The sequence below is a fragment of the Macaca mulatta genome, chromosome 13 (genome assembly GCF_049350105.2).
Source record: "Macaca mulatta isolate MMU2019108-1 chromosome 13, T2T-MMU8v2.0, whole genome shotgun sequence".
Lineage (NCBI taxonomy): Eukaryota > Metazoa > Chordata > Mammalia > Primates > Cercopithecidae > Macaca > Macaca mulatta.
Window position 1 is genome coordinate 77738940 of NC_133418.1, and position 20837 is coordinate 77759776.

Sequence of the window (20837 nt, forward strand, 5' to 3'; positions counted from 1 at the left end):
ACTCATTTCATATTTAAATCTATTCTGCGACAGTTTGCTTTTTTTTTGTTGTGGTAATGGTGGTTCCTTAATGTGTATATTGTGATTTTCACTAGATTTTTGTCCTTGTCTTCACAACTAGATTGCAGGCACCCTGAAGTCAATGATCCTAGACAAAATGTCTTTAACATCTGCCAGAATCCCTGGCCTAAATATACCTTGCACACAGCAGGTTTCAGTGAATATGTGTGGATTTGACTTTTTAAGCTTTGTTTTAATGAGGTTTGCCACATTCAACCCAGCGGCAGTCCCTAACCGCCTGAGACATTCACGGTTCAGAAAGTTGAACGGAAGAGAATTCCTACTGTTAACTTGCACACGGATTAAGATATCCCGGCGACCACTAATCATCTGTTCTTTGGTCTTTTCTACTAATTAAATCAGCACAGTCCAGTTAACACTTTTTATTTTGTTTTTGCAGTGCAGTGAATTTGTCCCAGCAAGGTTAAAATGAATAACATCCTTCTCTCTAGGCTTGTCCTCAAGGCCCTGCCCATTTTGACCTAGCTTTCTCAACCCAGCTTCCCACACACCTTTCCACCATCCTCACAGGTACTTCCTTGAGGAGTTCCTCGGACCCCTTGAACCAGATGGGTTTACTCTCTGGTGTACTCTCCGTAGCATCCTGTACATCCCTTTGTGTGATACTCCCCACGTTTGTGATTTATTTATTTTTGGTAAGGTGTGCCTTCCTTGCTCGACTGTGAGCCTCATGAGCATAGGAAATCCACGCCTACCTGGTCGATAAGGACTAAGTTCTGCTGCCAGTAACAGAGACCCTAAATAACAATGTTATGAGCAAGATAGGAATTGATTTCTCTCTTGTATACAGTCTCTGCAGTAGGCAGTTTAGGGCTGGTGTGGCAACTCCACTGCATCAGACTCCTCCTATGGGCTGTTCTGCTGAGCATGGCTTCCATCCTTGTGGTCCCAGAGAGTAGGGAACAGGGGCCCAGCAGGCAGGAAGGAGTGTGGGGAAGAAACACAATATGCGCTCTCCTGAAGACTTCCCCTTGGAATTTGCATGCACCTTTTCCACCTCCATCCTATATCCCCAAGATTGGTCATGCGGCCACACCTAGCTGCCAGGGAGGCTGGGAAAGTGAATCCTTATTCTGAGTAGACACGAGCCCAGTTAAAAATTGTTCTAACACTAAGCAATAAGGAGAGAACAGCTATTAGGAGACAGTCACATACCACTGTATTCCCAGCTTTCAGCCTACGGCCTGGAGCAATGTATATTGGCTGAATAAAGACATGAGCTGAACACTGATGTATTCATGTGCTAGGGCTGCCGTAACAAAGTGCCACAAACTGGGTATTTGTTGTGCCCAGTACAACAGAAATGTGTTGTCTCACAGTTCTGGAGACTGGAAGTCCCAGCCCAAGGTGTTGGCAGTGTGAGTGCTGTGAGGGACAATCTGTTCATGCCTCATTCGCAGCTCGTGGTGGCTTCCTGGCATTCCTTGGTCTTCCTGGGTTTAGAGTTCCATGCCTTTGTTTTCACATAGTGTTTTCCCTGTGAGCCTGTCTCTGTATCCAAATTTCCCCTTTTAATAAAGGACACCAGCCATACTAGATGAGGCCCCACCCTAATGACTTCAGCTTAAATAATTACATCTGCAACAACCCTATTTCCAAATCAGGTCACATGCTGAGGTACTGGGAATTCCAAATTCATAAGTCCTTAAAAACTGGGGAGAGACAGCATTCAGCATGGAAGCCACATCAACACAATGGAAATTCACAGGGCTTATGATTGGGGGGTATAGAATTCAATACCTAACAACTTGGGACAGTTTCATCTACTCTCACATTCTCTAGGAGGCATCTGGCATTTGGCTGTTCTGGGCTGCCCCAGAGTGACACATGTCTTCACTCCAGAGGAGTGTAGTGATTATATAGATTTCCCAGTCCCAGCCTCTCAGCCCTGGGGAGGAGTGTGTGCAGGCAGGGCATGTCAGGCTTACCAAAGGCCTGGAATGTTCCACAGCACGATGATCCATCAGAAGTTGGAACTGAATAAGCCAGGCTTCTTCGTGGTGTGACAGAGACCCAAGAGCTCTCCAGGAAAGTCTGAGTCTTCTGCAGCGAGATGAAAGCTCCTGGCCTTGGCGACATCTCGCAACCCACTGGGATCACACTTAACAAGACAGCCCCGTTACACCAGAGCCTGGTTTGGTGTCTGAAAGCCAGGCAGATAGCTCAGCTCTTGCTCAGTACCACTCCAGCCCCTCCTACCTCCATTTGTTCTTTTGTGGTGTTTCTGTTTGGTTCTGCCTGTATCCCTCACTGGACTCCAAACTCCTCGGAGGCCAAAGAGAGTATTTTATTCATCTGTGTAATAATCCTTGCAGCTCCCATTGGTTAAAGTGGCCCTCAAGTAAAAGCACAATTAAACAGGGCATTTTCTAAGGGAAGAGAATGATATTCTCATCAGGAGGCTTGAGATGTAATCGTGCACCAGAGCTGAGGAATAGATACTATAAAGCTTCCCTGTTGTTTCTTTTGACATCGAGTTCTAGGACTCTAGGAAGGTGACTATTCTGCTCTCCCGTGGAGACAGAGTTTTTGTCAGTGGTATTCGAAAGGTTTAGCTTTGGGAAACCCACAGTTGCCAAAGCATGACCCTGACAAAAGCAAGGTTTAAGAAACGGCCCATTTGATTTGTGGAAGAGGTGCTTAGTGCTGCTTGGTGAACCCGAGGCCCCCCTTTGCACACGTATCATACACAATGTGAGACCCAAGGTCTAGATCACGCTTGAGGATCCCCAGTAAAGGAGACAGCAGAGTGCTCAGCTTTAAGGAAGAGGATGTGGTTCAAATGTCCCTCTTGTTTTAAACACCCTCCCATTGAACTGGGTTCAGAAATGGCACATCCCGAACCATCTATCCACTCAAGCTGTCCTCAGATGGGGCAGCAGTGGGGACTCGGCTAGAGTTGTTTCCTGGCCATTGCAGGACCCAGCCATGAGCAGTCTCAGAATAGTCACGGCTTTGCCGCAACATGCCTGTGGCTTTGGAATATGAACTTGGGCTTAGATCCACTTCCCTAATGCTCCCTCTTAAAGATCCCATCTGCCACATGTGGAATAGCGTTCAGTAACTTCTTTCTGCAACACATCTTAGTTCCTTTGATTCAGATGGCCAAGTCCACGCAAGGAAACTGCTGGATGGGATGGCAATGCATCACGCTTCATCAGGCTTCATGCCTGGACTCCCAGGCAGCTTGAGACTAGGAAGCTTTAGAAAGCAAAGCCGCATTAGGCCTGGGGAAAACGGGCAGGTCGCTCCTTTCTTAGCCATTCTGCAGATGGCCGCCATAGGTGTGGAATCAGTGGTAGCACACCCAGCATCATCTCTTGCCCCAGCTACTCATCTGGCTTCAGAGCACTGTGTTATTATAGCCAAACTGAGAGGCTCCTGCACAAACTGTTCCTGTGCAGATATTCTTGGCATTTTGCTTCTTTGTGTTTCTTACGGCTTAGATTTATTCAATGTGAGTGCAGAATTCACACCAAACAGAGAGCCTCACCCTGACAGCAACCTCTGTCACACGTATATACATCAGTTTGAAAATACGACTGTTGTCATCTCTCTGCCATGAGTTGTAAAATGATGAGGTGCATCTATCCCTTGATGATCAGATGTGTGCTTGGCTGATAATAACAGACTCCGTTCATGGTGGAGTAATTGAGAATGGCAGCCCTGATTACATGGCTGTGCCACCTGCCAGAAAGAATGGGAAAGTCTTGCTTTAAATCCTGTGGAAGGGCCGGGTGCAGTGGCTCACGCCTGTAATCCCAGAACTTTGAGAGGCTGAGGTGGGCAGATCATGAGGTCAGGAGTTTGAGACCAGCCTGGCCAATATGGTGAAACCCCGTCTCTACTAAAAATATAAACATTAGCCAGGCTTGGTGGCGCGCACCTGTAGTCCCAGCTACCTGAGAGGCTGATGCAGAAGAATCGCTTGAACCCGGGAAGCGGAGCTTGCAGTGAGCTGAGATGGCATGACTGCACTCCAGCCTGGGTGACAGAGTGAGACTGTCTCAAAAAAAAAAAAAAAAAAAAACCAACTGTGGAGGGTCTGCAGCGCCGTGCTTATTCTGCAAAATCTGAGGCGCTCATTCGTGGCCAACCTTACCTGTTATAAGGATCTTACAGATACATGTCCCTGTTATGACCTTACTGCTGGCTCTCTCCTCTCCTCTCCCCTCCCTTCCCTTCCCCTATCCCCTCCCCTCCTCCTTCCCCTCCCCTTTTCTTTCTCTCTTTTCTTTTTTCTTTTCTTGGGCCTCATTCTGTTTCCCAGGCTGGAGTGCAGTGGCGTGATCATGGCTCACTACAGCCTTGACCTCTGCGGCTCAGGTGACCCTCTCACCTCAGCCTTCCAAGTAGCTGGGACCACAGGAACACACCACCACGACTGGCTAATTTTTATATTTTTTACAGACAAAGTCTCACCATGTTGCCCAGGCTGGTCTTGAACTCCTGACCTCAAGTGATCCACCAGCCTTGGCCTCCCAAAGTGCTGGGATTGTAGGCATGAGCCACCATGCCTGGCCTCTTTTTTTCTTTACCTAATTTCCATAGTCATTTATCTGTACGTTATCTTTTTTTCTTGTTTCAGGAGTACTTGTGTTCATTGTAGAAAAATTAGAAAATGCATATAAGCAAAAAAAGATTTTTGTTTCCTTTTTGTTCAACACACCACTACCCCAAGAAAGCTACTGTTTATGAACATTCTGAGATAATTTCATTCCAAGTATTTTTATGCACATTTGTTCAGCTTGCATTTTTGACTTAATGACATTTGGGAGTAGTTGTTATGTCTATAAAAACTCATCAACATTGGACTGCTGGATGGAAGCATTGTAATTTATTTAACCAGGCACATATCATCCATGATTTAGTTTATTTCCCAGTTTTCACTTTTGGAAACAATGTTACAGTCTTTGTGGCTAAATATTTGCACGCATTCTCAATTGTTTTCTTAGGGTGAATGCCTACAACTGGAATTGCTGGGTCAAAATAATAAATATACGTTGTCTTAAACTCCATTTTGTGAAAACTTGAAAAATATATATAACTTAGAATACTGTATTGAAACCTCATATACCTAGTCAACAATTCCACAATGTTCAGCTTTAGGCCAGTGTTTTGGGCTACTACTCCCACCTGCTTCCCCTAACTCCTGCATTATTTAGAAACAGATCCAAGACATCATGCTAGAAAAACACTTATTTCTGTTTTTTTGCCCTGTCCCACCCCGGAGGCAAGGAACATTAGCTATTTGAAAATGGAGGGGGAAAAAAAGTGAATTACTAGGGGGAAAAAAAGATGAACATCATGTTAGCATTATCCAGTGTAGTGTTTGGGCTATTCCCATTTTCCCTGCCACATTCTTTTTTTTTTTTTTTTTGGCATATATATATTTTATTTTACTTTATTAAATCTTACTAATATTCTGTAAGGGACAAACCAGACGAGTAGGTTATAGTGAAGAAATCTTATTTTGGAGAGTTAAGAAACCACTATGATACTTCCAGGTATTATCTTCAGTGATGCTTCTTATCTTTATTCAGGGAATTCAGGTAATATTCAGCTCCTACAGCTACCACAAATGCAGCAAATCCCCATTTGAATCCTTTAAAGAATACATCAAAAAAGGAAACACTCTTTGCAAAGCCGCCCATGTATCTCCAAGCTTCATTGCGGCCCCATGGATCCCTTAGCCCTTTTGCAGCCAGCTTCTTCTGGATATCTTCTAATGGTGTCCCTTCTATCTTCCATTGTCTATAATCTGGAAGTTCCATTTTATGGTGTCCATGTTCATGTCCATGTCCATGGGCCATGTCTGAATTCAATCTGACCTCTCAGGACACTCAACTCTGCAACCAGAACCTCCCTGCCACATTCTAGACTCAAGACTCATCATTTGTCTCCCTGGTTTCCTGCAACAACCAATAACCATTCTCCTGTCTTCTTTCTCTCTCTCTAGATAGACGTATATGTTTTTAAGCTGTTTCATATCTTCCCAGATTGCACTCTGGAAAGGCTGAGCGAATTCATGCTTCTGCCAGCATCATATAAGGAGTGCTCGTGATGGTTGTTAAAGCTCTGGCTTCCTTCTTTCCCTCTCGCCTTCCTTCCTCCCTCCCTCCCTTCCCTTCCTTCTTCCCTTCCTTCTTTCCTTCCTTTTCTTTCTCCCTTTCTTCCTTCCTCTCTCTCTCTTCTTTGTTAACCTTTTTTTAATTTTTAGAACCCCTTCTCCTCACTCTGTGGGGGAAAAAAAAGGAAGTTTGTTTTTTAAATTAGAATGTATGTGGTTATAAATGAGGTGAAAGCCCTCCTTCCTCGAAGTTTGCTCATTAAATGTTTGTATATCCTCTTTATGAATTGGCTGTTGCTAACTTTGCTACTGGAGTGATTGTCTTTTTAAAATTGTGTTCACCTATTTATGTTAATCTCAGAGCATTGTGCTTATATCAGTGAATTGCTATGAATCTTTTTTGGACTAAGATAACATATATGACATTTATATGAAAGAATGAGCATTGTTATAAAGCTAACAGCTTAGAGCAGCAAGTCACCTTTAACAGTCAGAGGGACAAGTAGGGCATGAGGCATGCATGCTGCTGTGAGGGGACGGGGGGACCTGAGTGTGGGCTGGGAGCCCAGGGGCATCAGGGATGCTGGCAGGGACAAGGGAGGCAGGTGCTGCTCACCTAACCCTCCTTCACTCCTCACCGTCATACACAAGGGAGGTGAGGCAGGAGTTACTCCCGCTTCACAGCGACTTGTCCCAGCTCATACCCTGAATGAGATCTCTTGAGACCAAACATGGGATTTTTCTACTATATCATATTGATTCATATGTTTATTTGTAGAAGGCAAATAAAGCATTAAAATATATCAAATATTAGTATAATAATAATGAAGCAATTTTTTAAATGTTCAATAGCATGAAGGCCCTGGTCCAGGTGATTATAATGTGAAAATACCTCCAACAAGCTCTATCACTTCTTGTTTTCAATCCAGAGTCCCTCGATTCTTGCCCAGCCGTTCAGTAAGTATTCGGAAAGACAGACCACCCCCCGCCCCCAGGGGCATGGTTATGGTGGTAGGTTTTCTGTTCCTGTGTGTGTGGGAGGTGTGGGCTGGTGGTGAGATGAGGGAATGATCATGTGTATACAGTTCTGGTACATACAGTTGCCTGTCAAGGCAATCAGAAGTGAAATGCTCAAATACCTGGACATTTTCAACCAACTTCAGATTCAGAGTGACTCCAGGCCCCAAATCTGTGGCTGAATTATGGGGCCACTTGGAAGCAGCACATTAATCAGCCATCAATGTTACCAACTAGATACTTTGTTGGGGGTGCCTGCAGTGGCTGCCTCCTGCCAGCCAGAATGGCTATTCTGTGTGTGTGTGGCTTCTGGGAGCCCAAGGAAGCAAAATTTGAAGCAGAAACATTTTTATTGAACCGAATGGGACCATTAAGGCATTAGTGATCACCCAATCCCCAGAGACTCAGGACAGACAGGGAAGAGGCTCAGGTCCATGGAGAGATACAAAGAACGTGGATCCTGGGAGCGTGCAGGACGACTCCAAACCTAGAGAAGACCAGAAAAGATTATAAAAGCGTAATGTGAAGTTTACCAACAGTGGATTTTTTTTTTTTTTTAATGTCAAAAGAGTTTTAATTCCCATAGCTTTGTTGCTTTCAGTCTGCAACTCGGTCTGAAAGTCCCCAAGACTTGCTGGTATATAGACTCATTTGAGGTGGCTGGGGAGACAGAAATACAAATTCTGCCTGTAAGAAAACGGGCCCACCCAGGGGGAATCAAGGGACTAGGAGGAGAAGTTGGAGTGGTGGGTAGGAGAGGACTAGTGCTGCCACTGCCTGGGCTGCAAATCACCTCCTGTAGCCCTACCTAGCCCATGTCCCAGGCCATGGCCTTCAGAATCTCTGCCCCAGAGCTGCTGGGCAGCAGAGTAAGGTAGCACAGCCTTTATCTAGATTGATAATGGGGAGGCCCTGCCAGTGAAATTGTAGACAGACCGACAGCAGGAGGCTGGGGGATCCACACACCTTAGTGGCATCACCATGATCCAGAAACATGTTTGTCAGAGCCCACGGGATCGGGCATTCTCAGGAACACTGAGTCATGCTAACCAAACTCCCAGGCAACTGAGCAAGAAGCCAGAAGAGGTGGTGTTAACTTCTAAGCATTCACCATACAGGCCTGGTGACTAGAGCACTGATTGGTGGAGTCTCTCCCTTATAGAAAATTTTCATGGAAGCTGAAGACAACCAGAAGGTTGTTGGTGGCAGTGAAATCAGGGGAGGGGAACTGAGCTTGATGTTCTCAAGGTGGCTGAACCCCAACCAACAGCCTCCCAAGAGGTGGCCTTGTGGGGGTGCAGGCCCCCTGAACCTTCTGTTCTCTGCCCTGGCCTCCCAGGACTCCACGTGCACGTTGCACCCTCATTAATAGCACTAATAAAGGCTTCAGCTTCCTTTGACGTTTGGCCAGGACTTGATTAGATTTCCAGGCTGCTCCTCTGCTTTTGGCAAGGGAAACATCCTGTCATTTAAAGCGGTTTCTGCAGGCAGCTGATCTCATGTGCTCTGGACTGACTGCTCTGCTCCACTCTCACTGTCTCCTGAAGAGATAAGAAACTGCAGGGCAGGGTAGAAATGATAAGTAGGTGGTAATAGTAGAGAATAATAGTGGTGGTAGCTAACTGCTGGCCTGTCCAAGTCTCTTTGTCTTAGAGAGGCGCCAGTGAGCCTCATAGCCCCTTAGAGGCAGGTACTCTATGCCGTTTGATGGGCAAGGTGTGGGAAGCCCATGCCCAGGGTCCCACTGAGCCATTGGTGGTGGGACTAGGACTGGAACTCAGGCTTGTTGGGCTCTAAAACCCTTGATCTTAATCATTACACTGGTGTCTCAAATGCCTTCAAGAATATGTGCATGTGCCCCCAGCATGGGAGACATCGACCTAAGAAATTGAAGTCTTAGGCCAGGCGCGGTGGCTCATGCCTGTAATCCCAGCACTTTGGGAGGCCGAGGTGGGCAGATCACGAGATCAGGAGATTGAGACCATCCTGGCTAACGCGGTGAAACCCCGTCTCTACTAAAAATGCAAAAAATTAGCTGGGCGTGGTGGCGGGCGCCTGTAGTCCCAGCTACTTGGGAGGCTGAGGCAGGAGAATGGCGTGAACCCGGGAGGCGGAGCTTGCAGTGAGCTGAGATTGTTCCACTGCACTCCAACCTGGGCAACTGAGCGAGACTCTGTCTCAAAAAAAAAAAAAAAAAAAAAAAAAGAAATTGAAGTCTTAGTCTGTGAAAATGGCATTTATTTGTATTTTATCACTACAGAAGAGAAGCTTTGTTTAAATAATTGGCAAAATAGGGCCAGGTGTGGTGGTACACCCCTGTAATCCCAGCTGCTCGGGAGGCTGAGGCATGAGAATTGCTTAAGCCCAGGAGGTGGAGGTTGCAGTGAGCTGAGATTGTGCCACTGCACTGCAGACTGGGTGACAGAGTGAGACCCTATCTGAAACAAACAAACAAACAAACAAACAAACAAACAAAAAAACCCGGCTGGGTGCGGTCGCTCATGCCTGTAATCCCAACACTTTGGGAGGCGGAGGTGGGTGGATCACAAGGTGAGGAGACTGAGACCAACCTGGACAACGTGGTGAAACCCCGTCTCTACTAAAAATACAAAAAAGATTAGCTGGGTGTGGTGGTGGTGGCACCTGTAATCCCAGCTACTCGGGAGGCTGAGGCAGGAGAATAGCTTGAAACTGGGAGGCAGAGATTGTAGTAAGCTGAGATCACGCCCACTATACTCCAGCCTGGTGAGAGCGAGACTCTCTCAAAAAAATAATAATAATGAATAAATAATAATAATAATATTTGTTCAAGCATTTTATAAAACCAAAATCATGACTTTCAAAAATTAGAACTTGTGGATCCCTTGAGAATACTTCTGACCCTGGGGTCCGTGGACCCTGGTTGAGAAGTACCTTACTTTAATAACTCTGGGTCAATAACTAAGACACAACCCGAGTTTGAGAGGCAGTTTGGGCTTTTGAGTTAGACTAACCAGGTTCAGAACTCATTCTCTTCACTCACTTCTTGCCAGGCCGAGGTCACCGGGGGAAGGATGATGGCATTCTTTGGGATAGGAGTTGCCTGGGCCAAGTGCTCTTTGGGAGAAGGTGTGCCTTGAGGTGCAGGTGGCATGTGACCCCACCTCTCCCAGCAGGTTCTAGGTGGCCCCTGGCTTGGCCTGGCCTCTCAGCCCCCCTCCAGCCTCATGGTGAGCCCCTAACAGGAGCAGCCTCTGCTCCAAGGACATGTTCCAATTAGAGGGTCTGCCAGGTTTCAGCCCAGGCTGGTGTGGCTCTGGTCTTCATCCTTGGGGAATTTGTCCACCACATCCAAGCCAGCAGCCAGGCACAGGAGCCTCAGGGTTTTGGTTTCACTGTCTCATCAGTCCCTGTTTTCTGCTCTGTTTTCAGAAAACCCCAGGCCCGGGAGCATATACAACTTTAAGACAATTCCCTAAGCAGTCTCCGACCATAGCCAAAATGGGCCGAGAACATAGCCTTTTCTTCAACAACACAATTGGCTTTTAAAATAAAGCAATCTTGGCACCAAGCTCTACTTTGAGGTTTAGCACGTTCTTATGTTTAGAAAACTGTATTTTGTCTTTTCCTTGGAGGGGTTTGGCCACAGAACATGATTGATTGCTTGAGGTGACCGTCCTGCTTGCTTATCTGGGATAGTCCCAGCATAATTACCAGTTCTCTCTCAAAAGTGTCCTGGTCTGAGCGATAAATTATATGTTCACTGTGCTTATTACCAAAGAGCAGATTCGGACAAACTGTGCCCCGAGCTGCTCTCGGACAGGCCCTGAGATGTCTGGTCTCTGCTCTGTGTGGCCGTGTTCTCTCTAGCTGGAACTCAACTGCGTCACGGTTATAAGGCCTCATGGCCCCTTGAAGACTTCCGTGGGTGTTCAGTATTAAACAGAGGCCAAGCTGAGCGTCCCAGCATCCCAAAAGCTGGTTCTTTCTCTCTTCGAACCCCCTGAAAAGAACAATATTGATTCCACCTGATGAATATTTGTGTTTTCAAGTCAACAACATTTTGAGTATCTGCTATGTGCAAGGTGCTGAGCTGGGGTTGGAGAGTGGAGTCTTGAAACAAAGATGAATGAGGCATGTGACTGAGTTCGGGGAGGGTTGTGCCGGAAATGGAGCGTGGGGTAGTGCCGGTTGGGGGAGGGCCGTACACGTCGTGCCAAGACTTTCCTGCCAGTTGCCCTGTGTTTGAAGCTCAGGGGCTGCCCTCATGCGGATGGCAATTCCAACAGGAAGACGAGCTGTAGTTTCAGGACGCTGCCAAATCATTGCACCAGGTGCACAGAGGAGCCATTGTGACAAGGAAGGCCGCAAGCATTCAGAGGAAGGAGAAGGCAGTGTGGCCTGAGCCTGGGAGGTGAGGGGTGGCCCGCACGGCGGAGGATAGATTGGCTGGCACCCCAGGGATCAGGAGGCTGTGATCAGGAGAGGAAAGAGTGAGGAGCGAGGAAGCCTATCTGGGCAAAGGCTCAGGGCAGGAATAAACATTTGCAGGAGGGGAACGGAGGCAGCCTGGACCAATGACAGTGGAGGGTGCAAGTGAGGGTGTGGGAGGGGAGGAGGGTCCTCAGGAGGCTGGGACCACATGCTTTCTGCCCAAGGGGCTCTAGCCAGTCGGCTCCTATGCATGACAGTGGTGTCTCAGCAAAGGCTAGGGAGATTCCAGAGTGGTTAATAAATAATTGCAAGGGTCTTTTTAAAAAGCTAATACAGTGAGGAGCTAATACAATGCTTACATTTTGTTATAGTTTAGTCAATAGCCCAGCCCCTCCCCATTAACTGCTATGATGCTGGCTTCTCTAGATCCCTGCTTTGGTTCCCCTGAGAATCCCTCTGTTCCTCCCACACACACATTACCCGCCTTCCACAACTGCCTTCTGAATTGGGCTCCAACCAAAGGGAATGTCTCTTCTTGGCTGCAGCAAAGCCCTAGACTTAGAGACCCTTGTAAAATGGTTGTTGAGGGGCGAAAAGGGAGGCCATCATCTCCTGGAGTGTGTTCACATTTGTGGAATAAACGCCCTGCATTACATTCCTTTGGAGCAGAAAACAGACACTTGGAAGATCAGACTGATGTCTCAGGATAGTGTCTCTTGTCCCACTTTGATGAGGAGATGGCTGCAGGGAAGATAGTTTCCAATTTTATTCTCCAAGTGGGCTAAAGTCCCCTGCATGATCAGAAAGTAATGGCTGGTCATTCTGATGGAGGGTGTTTTCTCTACGAAGCAGCATCTCAGGCAGCATCTGGCACTCAGATGCCGTTCTAGAATGAGATAGAGGCGGGAGATGGCTGTGTGTGTCTTAGCCAAGGCTCAGTGATGGAAAGGTTAGAGAAACCCCTCAAACTAGCAAGGGGAAGAAGGGGGTCAGATTGTAAGGACTTAGAGGCATCTCATCGACAAAAGTGTAAACCAGGGTCTGGCAAGAGCCATCTTTCTCTCTCTCTCTTTATCTCTCTCTCACTCTCTGTGTGTGTGTGTGTGTGTGTGTGTGTGTGTGTGTGTGTGTGTCTTGCTCTCACTCTCTCAGGCCTCATGGTCTCCCTCCTGTCTCTCAGGCCTCATGGTCTCCCCTCTACCTCTCTCAGGCCACCCACCCCCCTTTCTGTCTCTGTGTGTGTGTGTGTGTTCTTGCTCTCACTTTCTCACCCTTTCAGGCCTCATGGTCTCCCCTCCTCTCTCAGGGCTCATGGTCTACCCTCCTCTCTCTCAGGCCTCGTGGTCTCCCCTCCGCCTCTCTCAGGCCTCATGATCTGCCCTCCATGTTTCTCAGGCCTCATGGTCCCTCCTCCGCCTCTCTCAGGCCTCATGATCTGCCCTCCATGTTTCTCAGGCCTCATGGTCCCTCCTCCACCTCTCTCAGGCCTCATGGTCTCCCTCTGATATCTCAGGCCTCATGGTCTCCCCTCTGCCTCTCTCAGGTCTCTCTCTCTCTCTCTCTCTCTGTGTGTGTGTGTGTGTGTGTGTGTTCTTGCTCTCACTCACCCTCTCAGGCCTCATGGTCTGCCCTCCACCTCTCTCTCAGGCCTCATGGTCTCCCCTCCACCTCTCTCAGGCCTCATGGCCTCCCCTCCGCCTCTCTCTCAGGCCTATGGTCTCCCCTCTACCTCTCTCAGGCCTCATGGCCTCCCCTCTGCCTCTCTCAGGCCTCATGGTCTCCCCTTCGCCTCTCTCTCAGGCCTCATGGCCTCCCCTCTGCCTTTCTCTCAGGCCTCATGGCCTCCCCTCTGCCTCTCTCAGGCCTCATGGTCTCCCCTCCGCCTCTCTCTCAGGCCTCATGGTCTCCCCTCCTCCTCTCTCAGGCCTCATGTTCTCCCCTTACCTCTCTTTCAGGCCTCATGTTCTCCCCTCACCTCTCTTAGGCCTCATGGTCTCCCCTCACCTCTCTCAGGCCTCATGGCCTCCCCTCTGCCTCTCTCTCAGGCCTCATAGTCTCCCCTCTGCCTCTCTCAGGCCTCATGGTCTCCCCTGTACCTCTCTCAGGCCTCATGGCCTCCCCTCTGCCTCTCTCAGGCCTCATGGTCTCCCCTTCGCCTCTCTCTCAGGCCTCATGGTCTCCCCTCTACCTCTCTCAGGCCTCATGGTCTCCCCTCCACCTCTCTCAGGCCTCATGGTCTCCCCTCCTCCTCTCTCAGGCCTCATGGTCTCCCCTCCTCCTCTCTCTCAGGCCTCATGTTCTCCCCTTACCTCTCTTTCAGGCCTCATGTTCTCCTCTCACCTCTCTTAGGCCTCATGGTCTCCCCTCACCTCTCTCAGGCCTCATGGCCTCCCCTCTGCCTCTCTCTCAGGCCTCATGGCCTCCCCTCTGCCTCTCTCAGGCCTCATGGTCTCCCCTCCACCTCTCTCTCAGGCCTCATGTTCTCCCCTTACCTCTCTCAGGCCTCATGGTCTCCCCTCCACCTCTCTCTCAGGCCTCATGGTCTCCCCTCACCTCTCTCAGGCCTCATGGTCTCCCCTCTGCCTCTCTCAGGCCTCATGGTCTCCCCTCCACCTCTCTCTCAGGCCTCATGGTCTCCCCTCACCTCTCTCAGGCCTCATGGTCTCCCCTCTGCCTCTCTCAGGCCTCATGGTCTCCCCTCCACCTCTCTCTCAGGCCTCATGGTCTCCCCTCACCTCTCTCAGGCCTCATGGTCTCCCCTCTGCCTCTCTCAGGCCTCATGGCCTCCCCTCACCTCTCTCAGGCCTCATGGTCTCCCCTCTGCCTCTCTCAGGCCTCATGGTCTCCCCTCACCTCTCTCAGGCCTCATGGTCTCTCCTCACCTCTCTCAGGCCTCATGGCCTCCCCTCTGCCTCTCTTGGGCTGCTTTTTTCTCCCTTTGGAGGCTGGCTTTCACTGCCTCTTTATGTGTAGAGGATCGAATGTGGCAACCTCATATCATTTTCTGAGTCAACATTCTAAAAGAATAGAACAGGCACCTCTTTGGTTTAAGTCTCCAATTCCTAGGAGAGAGAATCCAGTTGGCCACCTTGGGTCAGGGGTCTGCGCCTGGGCCACGAGCTGTGGTCAGAAGGGCCCAGACCTTTGCTGCAGGCATGGCTGTGGGGGCCCATGTGAGGTGTGTGTAATTGGGGTGGAGGGCAGCTCCCTGGCATCCCAGGAGAGTATGAGTACCCTGTCGGAATCGTAAGGGGAGAGCATTTACACAAGCTTGCAGGAAGGGGGTGGGGGCCTGCAGAGACTTCCCCTGGAGGTAAAACCAATGGAGAAGATTCTGCAGGGCCATCTGTCTGGGCTGCCTCTGTTTCCCCCAGCAGATGTTTCTTCCTGCTCTGGGCTTTGCCCAGATAGGGTTCCTTGTCCCTGACCTTCCTCCTTCTCCTCTGCTGATCTCAGCCTCCTGATCCCTGGGGTGCTGGCCATGCTGCACTCCTATGTGATTTTCTGGGGAAAGCTAATGCCTGACCATGACCAAGCCACAGTTGTTCTGGGGAGAAGGACAAGGAAGGGCCTGAACCCATGCACTTTTGCTGGCCTGATTCTTGGCTGGGGTCCCTACAGACCCCTTGGTTTTGGCCAAGTGCAGGGCTGTAGGCACGTAGAACTGCCACACTCAAAGGGAAGGGGTTGGGCTCTAGATTCAGGGCCTCATGGCCTGCCCATCCCACCCTCTTAGCAGGGCTGGGTGAGCTTTGGGGGCCAGTGCCCAAGCCCCAGACCCTGGCTGGGCTTATTTGCAGCCTCCTCAGAGAAAAGGCAACTCTGGAGAGCAGGAGGGGCCACGGCTGGAACCATGGGAGGCTGAGAGGTGGTGGGGGCGTGAGTAAGGAAGGAGCAGGAGATGGGTGACCGGAGGAGGAAGGACGGAGTGGCAAGAGAAGGGGCTCCTGGGGGTGGACGTGTAGGGGGAGGCCTCCCAGCACATGCCCCTCATTGTCTTGTTAACAACACTCTTGCCCATATTTGAGCCCAGAAAAAGGTGCCATCCTTCTAGACAGTTGTAGGGGCTCCAAGGGGTCTAACTAGCATGGGAGCAAGGTAGCGCCGTGACTGCTTTGGTGGGAGTGTGCTTTAGTTCCTGAAAACTGTAGGCAGACAGGGTGACTGCAGGAAGGTAGCTCAGGCTATGACACTGCATCTTTGGTCACCAGAGTGGGCTGGGTTGGGGCAGAGGCAGGCACTGACAAGCATTCTATTCACCTCACCCCACTGCAGCCTAGCAGCCTGGGAGAAGGCAGTGGGGGACAGCAAGGCAATGTGCTGGGAGCCGTGCCAGTCACAGGTGGAGTGCAGGGCTTGATGAAGGCTGGCCACTGGCCCCTCATCCCTGCTCTGAAGTTCCAGGGCTCCAAGGCCCTGCTTGGTCGCTGAGGACCATCAAGAAGGAGGGAAGTTGCTAGAGCTTTCCCAATTCAACAGCATCAGAGTAGACACTTGGAAATATACCAAGCAGGATCACGCCTATTCAGGCTTCTAATCCTCAGCCCCTCCTGGGCTGTGCGCGTGGGAGCTGGACTGCAGAATACCCCAAAGTGCAGGTTCACAAAAGCCTCCCTGAGCCCTTGTGCCCATCTGTGCTGGGGTAGCTCATTCACTCAACTCTCTGTATGAATTTCTTGTGACTGCTGTAACAAATGACCACAGACTTTGTTGCTCAAAACAACACAATTTTATTACCTTACAGGTCTAGAGGTCAGAAATCCAAAATCATTCTTATTTGGCCAAAGCGAGGGTTTTGACAGGGCTAGTTCCTTCTGGAAGCTCTGAGAGTTGGCTTCCTTGTCTTCTTCTGCTTCTACAGATCACTTGCGTTTCTCTCCTCGCAGTCCTTCCTCCGATCACTCCACTCTGGTTTCCATCATCACATCTCCTCCTGTTGACTCTGACTCTCCTGCCTGCCTTACATAAGGACTGTTGTACTTATATTGGGCCCACTGGATAATCCAGGATAACCTCTTCATCTCAAGATTCTTATTTGTTTATTTAGGAGATGGAGTCTCGCTCTTGTCACCCAGGCTGGAGTGCAGTGGCGTGATCTCGGCTCACTGCAACCTCTGCCTCCCAGGTTCAAGTGATTCTCCTGCCTCAGCTTCCTGAATAGCTGGGATTACAGGTGGGCACCACCACGCCCAGCTGATTTTTTGTATTTTTAGTAGAGACGGGGTTTCACCATGTTGGCCAGGCTGGTCTTGAACGCCTGACCTCAAGTGATCCGCCCACCTCGGCCTTCCAAAGTGCTGGGATTACAGGCATGAGCCACCGCGCCCGGCCTCATCTCAAGATTCTTAATTCAATCACATTTTCAAATCCCTTTTACCCTGTAAGGTAACATAGTTAACAGGTTCTGGGGATTAGAACATGGACACTTTTTGGGGGACATTTCAGCCTACCACACCACCTTTCTAACCTTTCTCTGGGCTGGGGATCGAGGTACCCTTTGCCTGAAATACTCACCTGCATCCCTGGCCCTTCGTGTGCTCCCTCCAAGCATCCTTCGTGTCTTCCCAGGCTGGTTGGTGCCTAAGTGCTCCAGCTCACAGACTTGCCTGAGGCCAGTGATGGATTGTAGGTTCCCTGATCATCGAGTTGGGACCTACTGGGGCATTGGTAAGTTTCCCAGTGCTTAACACACCAGCATATAGTATATGCTCAATGAATACTATATGTGCTCCAAGATAAAGTGAGGGCGTCCCCCCTCACAATGATCTATCAGGAAATAGAAGCCTTGTAGAAAGTCACCTTGAAGTGTGGGGAGCCTCCTTGGATTATTTTGAGTCACAAAATACAATTTAGGGAAGATCTCTTGGCCTGAATAACCTCAGTCATTGCTGGTGTTGGATGCTGATGGAAATCATCTGATGAAATAATTTTTTTTAAAAAAAGTAGTAAAGAAATTTAGAACTGATTTAGAAATCATCCCCAGAGTTTTGATTTTATGGTTGCTCGTGTTAGATGTTATCAACAAGCTCTCTGTAGATCACTTAAAAAGCAATCTAGTTAAAAGTTGCATTATGGAGAATGGGCTCAGAGATGGGAAGAACTCTCCTAATGTTTTACAAATGGTATTTATGGCTCCAGATAAAATCTCTGGTGGCCACATTATTCAAGGATTTGTAAAGTGCTTTATCTGAAATACCTTCATAGACATGAATATGAAGGTTCTGAAAATTGTGTTCAATGGCCCGTGTGTCCCAGAAGATCCTAATGTAAAGATACATATTTCTAAAGTAATTTAATTTATAGAATAGGATTAAACATATGTGTAACTTCATTAAGAAAATGTAACGGCTTTGGGACCAATTACAGGGCTTTGAGCAGCCACAACAGACTCAGGAGGGCTGTGCCTGTGCAAAGTCACCACCAGGGCACAGAGCTGGGATGGTGCATGGCTTGGGCAAGTCCATCTGCCCAGAGAGAGAAGGCCAAGGTTAGCCTGTGGGTGGGGACATGGCGGCCTCACTCCACATTTGTACCGCAAGCCTTCCAGCCGCAGGGGCACCTCCCTGGACCCAACTTGGTGTTCCATTCATGGGGGCACCCACAGGTGTGGCTGAGCCCGGGTATGTGGAATGTGGGGGTCCGACTCAAGAAGCAGAACCCACAGGACTGTCTAGCCTGGGTGTTCTGCCAAAGCACAAGGGCCCTGTAAGGTGGGAGGCAGTTGGCACGGGACTTCTAGAAGGCGTGGGAAGGATCTTAAAGGACAAGGCACAAACAAGGAGTGAGTCTCCGTGGGCATTCTGGAAAGGCATTTTGCAGGGTGTGGGGTGGGCATGGGAGGCATGGCTCTTTGAGGCCACAGGAGGCCTGATGGACCGGAAAAGAAAAGAGGAGAGGCTGGGCGTGATGGCTCATGCCTGTAATCTCAGCACTTTGGGAGGCCGAGGTGGGCGGGTCACTTGAGGTCAGGAGTTCAAGACCAGCCTGGTCAATACAGCGAAACCCTGTCTCTACTAAAAATATAAAAAATTAGCCAGGCATGGTGGCTGGTGGCTCCCAGCTACTCGGGAGTCGGAGGCAGGAGAATCACTTGAACCTGGGAGGTGGAGGTTGCAGTGAGCCGAGATCGCGCCACTGCACTCCAGCCTGGGCTCTGTCTCAAAAAAAAAAAAAAAAAGAAAGAAAAAGAGAGAGAGATAGAGAAAAGAAAAAAGAAGGAAAGAAAAGAAAGAAGGAAGGAAGGAAGAAAAGAAAGAAAGAAAGAAAGAAAGAAAAAGAGAGAAAGAGAAGGAAAGAAAAAGGAAAGAAAAGAAGGAAGAGGAGAAAGGAAAGAAGACAAGCACTTAGGAGGGTGGGGCTCCCAGCTCAGAAAGTTCTCTGCATGGGGGAGAGCACCCAGCTTCCCCTACCTTCCCCAGGACAGGGGCCTCTGTGGCCTCAGCCCAGATTGCACCAGGCCAGGCTGTGTAAGGGCCCCATACCCTTGGCATGGGTGTTCTCAGGGGTGCAGAGTGTGTGCTGGGCAGGATGCCACCACCGTAGCCACTGAGCCCTGGGCCTTGCGTGGGGGCTGGGGAGTGAGCTGAGGGCTCCTGAGATGGCTCAGGCCGGGCCCAGACAGGAGAGAGGAAGCTTGCAGTGGCCTCTTCCTTCTGGGCCCAGGCTGAAATGAGAGATCAGTCAGGGTGGCGGGAGACTGCCCAGCTGTGTGCACCCTGGGGGAGACCGTCTGTGCTCCTGACCTTTATGTGGGGATGGGCCCCACCTCAGGGGTCAGAGCTGCTGCTCTTCAGGAAGTCTTCCATGCTTGCGCCATCCCCAGCTTGGCACATGTGCTCTCTGAGTGGGCGTGGGTGCCACAGACAAAAGCAATGGGTGAAGTTCTGGAACATGTCCTGCTTCTGCTTGTCTGATGGTGCAGGGAAGCAGAGTGAGCCTCTCTCTGGGGATGTGCAGGGCTGCCAGGAACACACACACACTCAGGGTCCCTCAAGTCTTCATGGGGGCCACGGTGTAAGGACAGGAGGCAGGTGGGACTCTTGCCTGCAGTTAGGCTGCAGGTGTTGGAAAGCTCATTCAGGACGGAATGGAGCTCCAGTGCTTCCATCATCTCCATGCGCCTTGCAAGTAGGTGGCCATTTCTTTTGTTTCCAAAGCTCTGCCTGCACAGAGATTCACCTGCCCTTCAGTTTTGCTTTTATCTTCCAGCTTCTACCAATCAACGGTTCTCCATTCTCTCAGCCCCTTGGCTTCGGCTGCTTTCTAGCCTCTGCTCCCCCTGGCCACCCCCGCCCCGCCTCCTGCTTCCCTCTGCCTACCTGCAGAGGCCAGGCCGCTACAGCCTTCAGCAATGCCAGCATCACAAAAGGCAAAGGGAGAGGAGGAGCTCTTCCAGATTAGAGGAGCGAAGGAGCTGGCTGTAAAGTGGAGGGTGTGATCCTGGGCTGGAGAAGAATACTCTAAGGAAAACTAGTGCCTAACCTGAAATGGGGCGGTGGATTAGATAAGAGCACAGCGGCAGTGTTGAATGTCCTATTTGTTAACTCCGCTGTGGTTAGATACAGGGATGACCTTTGTTCTTGGTAAACACATACTTAAGTATTAAGGGGAACGGGGCACCATTTATGCAACCTGTTATCAAATGGTTCAAGAAACAATGATACATGTTTTTAAAGAAGTCCACAAGGACTTCTTGCCAAATTCCAGAGACAGTTAAGAGAGTGAGAGACTGAGGGTGAGCGGGAACAAGAACAAGAGAACAATGACAGCCCCCACCTGTGTTGGGGACCACTACATTGGTGTGTCGGCATCTCTGAGCTGTGGGCCAGCCCATGGGGAACACACTGGCTCTGGAACCCAGCCACGATGCCATCAGTGAGTGGTCAGGATTGTGGAGTCCCACGACCCAACGCAGTTCCCGTGGCTGCCCATGCTTTCGGGCATCTTCTGAACACTCTATCTGGGGCAATGTCCGGCCTCTTGTGACCGCTGCTTAAGGGGCCTCTACTCTTGCTGCAGAGGAGCTGGGGTGGCAGGCATCACAGAGCACTGGCATTCCTCTGCAGCCAGTGGGGCGAAGCTGGTGGTGGGGCGAGGCTGGCAAGTGGGGGTTCTGGGCACCCAAGAGGCCCCTCGACCCATGTATCTTCCTCCCCTGGGCACTCCTGTAGAGGACTCCTGGTCATGCGAGTTTCCATGGATCCAGAGGGTCCTGCTGCTGCGGCGATTCGGGGAGACTCCTGCCTCTGCCCAGAAT

General features: G+C 49.8%; 2 protein-coding genes across 2 annotated transcripts in view; one reads left to right on the forward strand and one right to left on the reverse strand.

The window, feature by feature from the left end:
• STPG4 (sperm-tail PG-rich repeat containing 4) overlaps positions 1-10718 on the forward strand; it is a 64207-nt gene extending 53489 nt beyond the window's left edge. The window contains exon 8 of the mRNA XM_077958643.1: positions 10580-10718. Coding sequence (XP_077814769.1) covers positions 10580-10696 — 117 coding nt within the window. The 3' untranslated portion in view covers positions 10697-10718. The remainder of the gene's footprint in view (positions 1-10579) is intronic.
• LOC114671716 (NADH dehydrogenase [ubiquinone] 1 beta subcomplex subunit 3) lies at positions 5470-5934 on the reverse strand. The gene has a single exon (XM_077959625.1). It carries the CDS (start codon positions 5892-5894, stop codon positions 5598-5600), a length of 297 nt encoding a protein of 98 aa, XP_077815751.1. The 5' UTR covers positions 5895-5934; the 3' UTR covers positions 5470-5597.
• Positions 10719-20837: the final 10119 nt, after the last annotated feature.